General features: G+C 43.7%; 1 protein-coding gene across 2 annotated transcripts; it reads left to right on the forward strand.

Annotated features, from left to right (window-relative positions):
* The first annotated feature begins 452 nt into the window (after nt 1-452).
* On the forward strand, nt 453-7,346 carry LOC106609127 (uncharacterized). 2 transcript variants are annotated; one of them, XM_014207583.3, is made up of 4 exons: nt 453-701; nt 1,749-1,975; nt 2,845-3,118; nt 3,423-7,346. In XM_014207583.3, exons 2-4 carry the CDS (start codon nt 1,883-1,885, stop codon nt 5,003-5,005), a joined length of 1,950 nt encoding a protein of 649 aa, XP_014063058.3. In that variant the 5' UTR covers nt 453-701; nt 1,749-1,882; the 3' UTR covers nt 5,006-7,346. The 2 variants fall into 2 exon arrangements, with proteins under 2 accessions (XP_014063058.3, XP_014063060.3); XM_014207585.3 differs by having other exon boundaries at nt 3,426-7,346.
* The last annotated feature ends 4,073 nt before the right edge of the window (nt 7,347-11,419 follow it).

The following is an 11,419-nucleotide window of genomic DNA, read 5'->3' on the forward strand; positions in this document are numbered from 1 at the left end:
GCCTATGAAGAATGAAATGTTATTAACAAGGCCAGGTTATGTCGTGCACTGGGTGCCAATCTCATTTGTGCCAAAGCTGAAACTAATGAAACTCTAGTCTAGAGAGTCTGGTTTGTTAAATGTTGGTCCCAATCAGGGCAGGGCAAAAACTGCTACACGGAATTTGTAGGCTAAACAGTATTACTAATTACATTTCGTGCATGATATTAGCTCGTAATTATTAAGGCTATAGGGTCTGTAGCAAAAGGTTTGCAGAACATTCCAGATGTGACACGTTAGTGCATGCGTTAAGTTCAAGGTTGCTTAAATGTGTAAGTGAAAAAGCCTATGATCGCCTACATATTTAACTGGGACTCAAAGAAAGGCGGTCTTAATAATTTATATGAGTCAGTGGGCAGTTTCCAGCACTTGAACGAAAGCTCCAGTTTACTGCTCAGCTGCTGTAATGGGTGGAGTCCTGTGCGCTTAAGGCTCCACTGGAACAAGAGATCTGCCACATTACGCACGGGGAGTTCGCCAAGCACGCCTGTTCCGCAAGGAGACGGGAGGGAAGAGAACTTTAAGAACAACGCTAACGATTTCATGTTTTTGTTCTACGAAAAGGAAGAGTTTGTTACTCCATCCCTGTATACAGAGTGGAGTTTTGGGACATTTTGATATTTTTCTCTGTAGCCTATGGTTATTTTAAGATTATTATAAAGGTAAGTGCATCTCCTCAATTTTTAAGAAAGTTAAGTAAAGTAAATTCAATGTAAATGTGTCTTCCATACCCTGTGTCTATGGAAACCTATTTTGGACTCACTGGGTAGGATATTTGCATAGAAAATACTGGGACTGGGAATATGAAGTCCCAGTGTCCCACTGCAAAATATCTTCATTTTAGGTTTTATTTGATCATGACGTAAACTCATAGGCTACATCGAAACCAGTGGCGAGAATGGAATGTGTCAAAGCAGTCACCTTGACAAATCACTCAACAGCTTTGAGCGTCCAATGTAGGTGTATTTTAAGGTCCTAAACAAGGAGGGCTTGTCTGGTGGAGCCTGTTTGCTCGTCGCTAACATACCTGATCCAGAATAATTCGTCTATCAGTTTATGAGCTCTGTACCAGTGATTCTGTGCCATCACTACCCACGGAGTGACTGGTGGAAAAAAAACGTGACTATATGTAATAGGTATATTGTAATAACTACCTGCTATCGAGAGTGTAATAACTATCACAAATGACAAGGACGCACTAGTCGAGGGAACTACTGAACAAGGTGCACCTTGTTCTTGACTATGACTTGGGGATGTGTTCCCTCAAGCTGAGGCGACCAGCAATGGTAAACATGACAACTTGTTGCAAAATGACTTTGATACTTCACTTCAGCTGAGATGGTTGAGTCAGTGTCAGCTTGGAGTTCAAACTTTGTGTTGAGAGTTTGGAATTTACATGATATAGATTTACACTGAATAAGTGTTTGGGGAGGGAAGGAAGGAGGGAGACATTGTCCCAAGGAGAGCTGTGGGGGAGTGTTCTGTTCCCACCAGCTGTTTCCCCTGAGAGTATTTAGACAGTCAACAACATGCTATTGATGTTATAGTAAACCAAAACACCACTGTATTATTACATTCATTCTATTACTGTACAGTCTTAGTTCAGGCTATCAGGGAAGTAGTCTTATACTGTACAACTACTACTGGGTTCTTGTTTGAGATGGCCTCCTTTCCTTTAAGCCGTTACTCCTCTCTCTATTTGTTTCTAGACGGTGTTTGAGGAGATTAAAAGATTATTCAGTGAGAGCAGACACATTCCTGGACTTTCTCTCCAAGGACTGCTCGGAAACCACTGACCCTTCATGAGATACCCACGAGTCGCCTGGCATTTGACCCGATAACCATGGACGTCCGAGTGCAGGCCAATCCGAACCTCCATTTCGGGGTCAACGGGGGTCATGATGGCGCTAATAGAAACTCCCGCAGTAGACCATTTGTGAGTATAACTTGTATGAAACCCTTTCAGTTAATGGTTTATTCTCTTAGTATCTCGAATAAAAAATGAGAAATATTTCTCCCTTTGTTCACAATTTATGCACCCATGTTAGGGGGGCATGGCATTGAAGAATTCACCTGTTCCTGGTTGAGAGCAGGTGCTTTTCATTGTGTGACTTTAAAAAACCTGACTGTGCTGTTTATACAGCAAAGTCTGTCTCCATGCCCCCCTCTGTCATACTGTCACTGAGAAATTACACAGGATTAACCACTACATCCTGTTGCATGCCGCAGGGATGACACACACACACACCACAGAGACTAAGGGAAACCGGTTAAGGTGCAATTTTGTAGGTCCTGCATCATACAACAAAAGTCAATGGTCTTTGTGTTTGGTTTCAACTGAGATGGCAGGCAGCTTGCTGGATTGGGACACAGGGTCTCTCAGTTAAGAATTGTTCAAAAATGTTGGCAGTCAGATGTCCACCAGCGGGTGGTCCCTAGTACATGGCGCACCGAAAGAACGCCAGACGAACGGCAGATCAACATTCGGTGTAGTGTGTGTGGTCCTTTCGAGTATGAGGGGAAAGGCTAAACCAACAGGATCTGTGTTTGTTTACATCCTTTACATAACTTTTTGGGGGAAACAGGAAGTATATTCCATACACCAGACCTGAGATGGTATAGGAGATACATTACTGTGACATACATTATTGTAAAACAGTAACTCATGTATGACCAATTACCCCTTAACCAAAGAGCACCTTTAACTTACGTTTTTTATGATCTACTAGTGTGTCCTTGTAGCCGGTTCTTCCCATCCAACTCATGTGTGTTGTGTTGCCCTGTGCTCTGTGTCGCCCCCTACAGGAGGATAAGGCGCTTCAGTTCTTAAGCCAGGAGGAGCAGGATTGTATCCTGTTCTTTGAGGAGACCATCGACTCCCTTCTGACTGCCCCAGCAGTAGATGAGCTTAATGGACCAGGACCCCCCATCCTGGCATCCGCCCCCAGCCCCGTACCACCCCGCTCAGCCTTGGACAGACCCACCAGCACCAAGGACCAGGACATCATAGACCTGGTTCACCCAGCACAGCCTGATCTAGTCCACCCAATACAGGCACCGTTCAAGTCCTTCATGCCAGGTACAGCACAGTCCACTACTTGCTCCACCCTGAACAGTACTGTTTACATTTGATTATGATTATCAGTCCCTTTGATCATTAGAATTACTACAGTCAAATGAGATCAGACTTTATCACTGTCATCAGAATGACGGATTACTCAGCATTGACATTTGCACTGTGTAGTCATTCTACAAGAAATATGATTCAGACTTGCCATTGACCCAATGGTTTTTTGAAGATATAGACTTGCCATTGACCTTGTCTTTCGAAGATACAGAATGTATAGAGAACTGATGAGTTTATTTCTCAAACTTTCTTTTAGCAGATTTTACCCAGAATATGGTAATGAACAACCCTGAGAGGCATTTTGATAACAAACCGAGGCGCGAGGTGATGGAACACTTACCTACAGACTGCAACCTGCCCCTCCCTGGCAAAGACAATGCCCCCTATGGCCACGCCCTGTACCAGCCTGTAGGCTCCGTCCCCACCCCCGTCTTCATCGCCCAGAAGATCGCCGAGCACCAGGGGAGCGGGGGGAACACCAACATCCTCTCCTCCTCCCTCCTGTCCAACCACCGTAGGAACCTTGATTTAGAGAACATAGAGAGACCACCCACCTCCCCAGATTATCCAATCAAACAGGGCCCGACCACCTCAGCCAAGCCCAACCATTACCCCGTCAACATCAGCATGATAATGGGCAGCAACCAGCACCACAGCGATTCGCTGGCCAGTGTGAACCTCCAGGACAGGAAGTCTCAGATGCTGGCTAACCTATCAGGGACGTCCCACCCTGTGGAGGCAGAGGAGCTCCATGGGCTGCAGAAGGCCCAGGTAAACCTTCCCACCCGCAGTGTGTCTTTCAGGGATCCCACTCCAAATAAGTCCCGAATGGAGGCACTGTCCAAACTGGGCTTGAGCCGAAACCGCTCCCCGTCAGGAGATTTCTCTCTTATAATCACCCCCAACAGCAGCACAAACACCAAACCCGCTGCTGCCCCGATTCCGGTTGCCACCCCTACACCCGTTCCTACACCTACCCCTACACTGACACCCGTGAGTAAACCAGGCGTGGCCAGACAGACAAGCCCCTTGCCACCAGTAACAGTCAACACCAACAGCTCTCATGCCAGTATCCATGACAAAAAGCTTGCTTCTCCCCCGCCCGAAGTCTCGTCCAAGGACTTTAACAGCTACGGCGGGAAGTCCATCATGGTGAACCCCTCTAAGGCTGCTGCTGCTGCTCCCTCCACCAGTAGCCATGGCAGTAAGGCCCACTTAGTGACCTCTCACAGTGACTTCAACCCTTACGGGGGTAAGACTAAGGTAATGAAACCTGCTCCTGTTACCACAACCAGGGCTGACCCACCACAACCAGACATCCAGAGCAGTGCCATACCTCCCCCAGCATCCACCTCAGCCAGAGTGATGCCTCCCCCAGTCTCCACCCCCTCCCCAGCCAGAGTGATGCCTCCCCCAGCTTTCAACTCCACCCCAGCCAAAAGGATGCCTCTACCAACCTCCACCTCCATCCCAACCAAAGTAGAAACCATGCCCTACGAGGTCAACAGCTACGGGGGGAAGACCAGAATGGTCACTCCATCCCACACCACCCCCTCCCCCATTACCACCCCTGACATCCTCGCACACACTCTAGTGCGGTCCCCCAGCAAAGCTTCATCCTCAGTGCCTTCTCAAGCCCCCAGACCTTTCCGCTACAGCACTCCCCCTAGCTCCAACAGGGTGGTGGCGTCTCCCCCGGAGCCCCGGCCGAAGTCCGCCGTCTCCAAGGCGTCCTTCCGCTCCCAAGGGATCACTGTGCAGTTCTCCGGACGGGGAGCGACGGATGAGTCGCGCAGAGAAGCGCTCCGGAAACTGGGACTGCTGAAAGACACTTTCTAACTCTGGGATCGCCACCTCTGTCTTCCCTCTTTCATTGTCTCCTCTGCATAACCTCCATTCAGCTTCCAGGTGGACAGACGTAACTAATGCCTCGGCCGTTTTTTTTCTGAAAGAATGTGAGGTGTGGCAGGAGAGGATACCTACATTACTGTGGAATGAAACAGGATCCTGGTTGAAACCCGGCACACCAGGTTTTGAGCCGCTGAATGCTGACAAACGAGTCCAACGCGTCACATGGCCTAGTTGACAAAGGAGCACGCGTACGTTTTCTTTTCAAATACACACACGCGCACATGTATACACACGCACTCGTCAAACACATACGCGCACATGCACTCATACCCACAAATACATTCACCCAACAACTCCCACACTCCCACGGAGCTGTTATATGCATCAAAGCTCTGTCTCTTTATTGTGCTCTATTTAACTGTAATCCTACTCAGTGTTTTACATTGCCTCTGAACCAAGACATAGTGTACTTTACAGTATACATGTACCTCCTATTTTTTCTCTGAACCAAGACATAGTGTACTTTACAGTATACATGTACCTCCTATTTTTTCTCTGAACCAAGACATAGTGTACTTTACAGTATTCATGTACCTCCTATTTTTTCTCTGGGCCAAAACAGACAAAAACCAGATCTGTGCAAAGGGGAACGCAGACAGCTGAATGTCTTTGACATTGGCACATTTGGCAGAGACAGACGTTTTACTCCCTTTGCCTCCTTCTGATGTCACATACTCAGCTACCAGTGAGAATCCTTACATGCTCTCACTCTCCAAAGATGGATTTATATACCCCCCAAAAATTACATTTACTTTATATGACACTATATTGATTACTGATCGGTTTGAGGCTGGTACTGCTGGTACTGATAAAGTGAACTTGAATCATTATAAACTGACATTGAAGTAACCTGACAACTGAAGAGCCTCACAACATGTTATTTTGTTAACCGATTTGAGCATTGTTGTTGTCCCGGGGATAATTATGAGTGTACAGCTCTTATGAGCATGAACAAGGACATAGTTTGAAGCACTTTCCTGGTAGAATAAGGTTGAATTAACTTCACACACTGATCTATTAGAATGTACCTATATTCCCTGTGAGGACGGTAACCATCCTACTCATGCATATTGATTATATTTTACTATATAGGTATTTATGCACCCATTGATTTCCACTGCTGCCTTATGGTATGTTAAAGACAGGTCACTTGGAAGGGGCTACATTCCTACAGGCAAGAGCAAAGTATAAACATAACGATTGATTGACATACCAAGCAAACTAAGCAGCAATTAAAATAGTTTACATTCATGTACCTCATATGCTCAGCTCTAAGGATATAACATTATTGGAAGTTCTGAAGTGACCCCATGTGTTTATCTCCTCATATGACATTTTTGTGAATGTAAGTTACAGAAAAGAGCACAGGCTTGAGTTTTTAGGAAAGGAGTGATATGTCACTACACCGCTGGCTAAAGGGTATTTTTACTCCATGGACATGCCTCCCACACAAAACCACTAAATGTGGTTTGAAATGTAGACTTTTACTACTTTGAGGGGGAAAAAATGTACTTAGTGAGGACTGGCAAGGGCTTGTAATGCCCAAAACACAAACACTGAAGCCACAGAATCCAGAAATACTCACAAGGACAATTTGTTTTGTTCATGTATGCTGCACTTGCATTTGCAATACGTAATTTAACTGTCATCATAACTGATGCCTCTTGTTTCTCTCTGGACTGCAGCTATATTGGTACATAACCCTGTGTGTGTGTGTGTGTGTGTGTGTGTGTGTGCGTGTGCGTGTGCGTGTGCGTGTGCGTGTGCGTGTGCGTGTGCGTGTGCGTGTGCGTGTGCGTGTGCGTGTGCGTGTGCGTGCGCGGGTGTGTCTGCGTGAAACATGTTTGTCCATTTTAACGTTTTATTTAATGAATAAAGTCAGACTCCGGTTTTGTAGTTCATCTACAGTAACTCATGAAGGATCCTGTGTTTCACCATGCACACATTATTGTGGTTGTGTGAGTGAAACATATTTAACTATTAATATCTTGACTCCGGTTTTGTAGTAAATCTACAGTAACTCTTGAAGTATCTAATACACACAAACACACACTGGGGAAATATACCTGTAGTTTGCAGACCCAGAGCGAGAAACAAAAAAGCCTCACGGACAACATCTTTATTTGACATTCAATTAACATTTACAAATTGTCAACTAAAGTTGCTGGTATGGTACAACAGCGCCTTTATATTTTTTTGCTCAATGTCATATTGTACACAACGTTTAATGTACATCTGTGTCACTTAATAAAGAGAGTAATATACATGACTTAGCCTATGCAGAGTTTGTTATTATTCGCAGGGCATTTACTATGGAATGTTATGGATGCGTAGAATCTCAGTATTTGGTTTACAATGATTGACCTTCCCCTGGGAAATAATTCACCATGGTTTTAATGGAACAGTAAACAGACATGCTTTCCATGCATGCATGAACTCACCTCAGCCTACATTCTAAACCCTCATTCTATTACCTTTTTGACTGGGCTTCCATGAAGGTCATGATTCCAAAGTTCCTTGTCTCCTTTCTGCCGCTACGATGAAATAATTGGAGAGTCAAATTCCCATAAATCTTCCTCAATATTGTTTTAAGCGTTCCCTTTTTCAGATCTGACGGCAGAGGAAAATTGGAAGACTATTGAGATACTTTCTCTTATATTCAGAATATTTCCTGGAGAGCTGTAGCCCACTGTGTACTCGCTCTGCTAGGTGGACGGCAGCTCCCAGTGTCACATGGGCATGCTGTCTACACTGCAGAGTCAGACCACTGTTCCCAGCCCTAACAGAGAGCCTTTCTTTCCCTCTGTGGGGCATTGGTCTAAGTGTGTATCTGAGTGTGTGTGACCAAGAAGATCTGGGGCATTGGCTTCTTTGGGAATGTGAGCGAGGCAACTAAAGCTGTGGTGTGTGTGTGTGTGTGTGTGTGTGTGTGTGTGTGTTGAGGGGAGGTACTCAGGCAGAAAGTGAGGAAATAAGCATGTTTAGGGTCTGTAATTAGAGCCAGTAGAAAACCCTCTAAGAGTGCCCTCTAACAAACACACACACTCCCTCTGTCATACAACCTCTTTCTCTTACACACAGATGCACTAATATAGTCTTGCACTCCCTCTAATACACACAATGGTACATCAATGGAGGAGCAAAGGCTCCAAGCCATATAAGTGGGAACATGTAAGGGACTACAAAAAAACGGTAACTGTAATCTATTACGTTACCAGCAAAAATATTGTAATGAGATTTACAGATACTTTTTGAAAAACGAATGCTTACTTCGAGGATTACTTTTAAATTCAGAAAGGAGGTTTGCAAAAAAAAATCTTTGACACTTCTGTTTCTCAATGGCACATATACAGTTTAAGTCGGAAGTTTACACAATTTCTGACATTTAATCCTAGTAAAAATTCAGTTTTAGGTCAGTTAGGATCACCACTTTATTGTAAGAATGTCAAATGTCAGAATAATAGTAGAGAGAATTATTTATTTCAGCTTTTATTTCTTTCATCACATTCCCAGTGGGTCAGAAGTTTACATACACTCAAAAAGTACTTGGTAGCATTGCCTTTAAATTGTTTAACTTGGGTCAAACATTTCGGGTTGCCTTCCACAAGCTTCCTACAATAAGTTGGGTGAATTTTGTCCCATTCCTCCTGACAGAGCTGGTGTAACTGAGTCAGGTTTGTCAGGGCTTTGTGATGGCCACTCCTTGCTCGTACACACTTTTTCAGTTCTGCCCACAATTTTTCTATAGGATTGAGGTCAGGGCTTTGTGATGGCCACTCCAATACCTTGACTTTGTTGTCCTTAAGCCATTTTGCCACAACTTTGGAAGTATGCTTGGGGTCATTGTCCATTTGGAAGATCCATTTGTGACCAAGCTTTACCTTTCTGACTGATGTCTTGAGATGTTGCTTCAATATATCCACATAATTTCCCTTCCTCATGATGCCATCTATTTTGTGAAGTGCACCAGTCCCTCCTGCAGCAAAGGACCCCCACAACATGATGCTGCCACCCCCATGCTTCATGGTTGGGACGGTGTTCTTCGGCTTGCAAGCGTCCCCCTTTTTCCTCCAAACATAACGATGGTCATTATGGCCAAACAGTTCTATTTTTGTTTGATCAGACCAGAGGACATTTCTCCAAAAAGTATGCTCTTTGTCCCCATGTGCAGTTGCAAACCGTAGTCTGGCTTTTTTATGTCGGTTTTGGAGCAGTGGCTTCTTCCTTGCTGAGCTGCCTTTCAGGTTATATCGATATCGGACTCGTTTTACTGTGGATATAGATACTTTTGTACCTGTTTCCTCCAGCATCTTCACAAGGTCCTTTGCTGTTGTTCTGGGATTCATTTGCACTTTTCACACCAAAGTACGTTCATCTCTAGGAGACAGAACGCATCTCCTTCCTGAGCGGTATGAGGGCTGCGTGGTCCTATGGTGTTTAGACTTGCGTACTATTGTTTGTACAGATGAATGTGGTGCCTTCAGGTGTTTGGAAATTGCTCCCAAGGATGAACCAGACTTGTGGAGGTCTGCAATCTTTTTTCTGAGGTCTTGGCTGATTTCTTTTGATTTTCCCATGATGTCAAGCAAAGAGGCACTGCATTTGAAGGTTGGCCTTGAAATACATCCACAAGTACACCTCCAATTGACTGAAATTAGCCTATCAGAAGCTTCTAAAGCCATGACATCATTTTCAAGCTGTTTAAAGGCACAGACAACTTAGTGTATGTAAACTTCTGACCCACTGGAATTGTGATACAGTGAATTATAAGTGAAATAATCTGTCTGTAAACAATATTTTGAAAAATTACTTGTGTCAAGCACAAAGCAGATGTCCTAACCGACTTGCCAAAACTATAGTTTGTTAACAAGAAATTTGTGGAGTGGTTGAAAAACGAGTTTTAATGACTCCAACCTAAGTGTATGTAAACCTCCGACTTCAACTGTATTTATACACTACCGTTCAAAAGTTTGGGGTCACTTCGAAATGTCCTTCTTTTTGAAGAAAAGCTCATTTTTTGTCCATTAAAATAACATCAAATTGATCAGAAATACAGTGTAGGCATTGTTAATGTTGTAAATCCCTATTGTAGCTGGAAACCGCTGATTTTAGTGGAATATTTACATCGGCGTACAGAGGCCCATTATCAGCAACCATCACTCCTGTGTTCCAATGGCACGTTGTGTTAGCTAATCCAAGTTTATCATTTTAAAAAGGCTAATTGATCATTAGAAAACCCTTTTGCAATTATGTTAGCACAGCTAAAAACTGTTGTTCTGATTAAAGAAGCATTAAAACTGGCCTTCTTTAGACTAGTTGAGTATCTGGAGCATCAGAATTTGTGGGTTCGATTACAGGCTCAAAGTTGCCAGAAACAAAGACCTTTCTTCTGAAACTCGTCAGTCTATTCTTGTTCTGAGAAATGAAGGCGGTTCCATACGAGAAATTGCCAAGAAACTGAAGATCTCGTACAACACTGTGTACTAGTCCCTTCACAGAACAGCGCAAACTGGCTCTTATCAGAATAGAAAGAGGAGTTGGAGGCCGCGGTGCACAACTGAGCAAGAGGACAAGTACTTTAGTGTGTCTAGTTTGAGAAACAGACGCCTCACAAGTCCTCAACTGGCAGCTTCATTAAATAGTACCCACAAAACACCAGTCTCAACATCAACAGTGAAGAGGCAACTCCGGGATGCTGGCCTTCTAGGCAGAGTTCCTCTGTCCAGTGTCTGTGTTCTTTTGCCCATCTTAATCTTTTGTTTTATTGGCCAGTCCAAGATATGGCTTTTTCTTTGCAACTCTGCTTAGAAGACAGTTTCATCTGTGGATTTGCCCTTTAAACAGCTGCATATTATCAAGATATGAAAGTGTCACAAACAAAAAGTTAAACAATAGGCCTATAGCAAATGCAGCATATGGCATTCATTTTTCACATGTAAAGCACTTTTCTGTAGTGCTCAAAGCATGCCATTCCATGAGCGCATGATTTATTTTTCAGCTCGAATCAATGAGCCCAATCAGTCCTCCATGACAACAAAATAAACAACAGGGTAGGGCTGGCTATTAAGTCTTTAGTTTTGGTTTTATGCTCAGGTAAAACAATTTGGCTAATCTATACTTCTATATTTCCAAGTCCTATTCTTGAAGATTAATGGGTATAACATTTATTGGAATGACTGTAATTCTGATAGACTTTTTTAATGTAAATATATCACTTAATCGTTTTATTATATGTGGTAGAAAGCGATGGGTTATTAGAAGCCTACATAACCAACTCAAAGTAAAATGTAACATCCATATATGGCCACCTATGTAAACTTTAACATTTATTTATCCTGCAAT

The sequence above is a fragment of the Salmo salar genome, chromosome 07 (genome assembly GCF_965601325.2).
Source record: "Salmo salar chromosome 07, fSalSal1, whole genome shotgun sequence".
Lineage (NCBI taxonomy): Eukaryota > Metazoa > Chordata > Actinopteri > Salmoniformes > Salmonidae > Salmo > Salmo salar.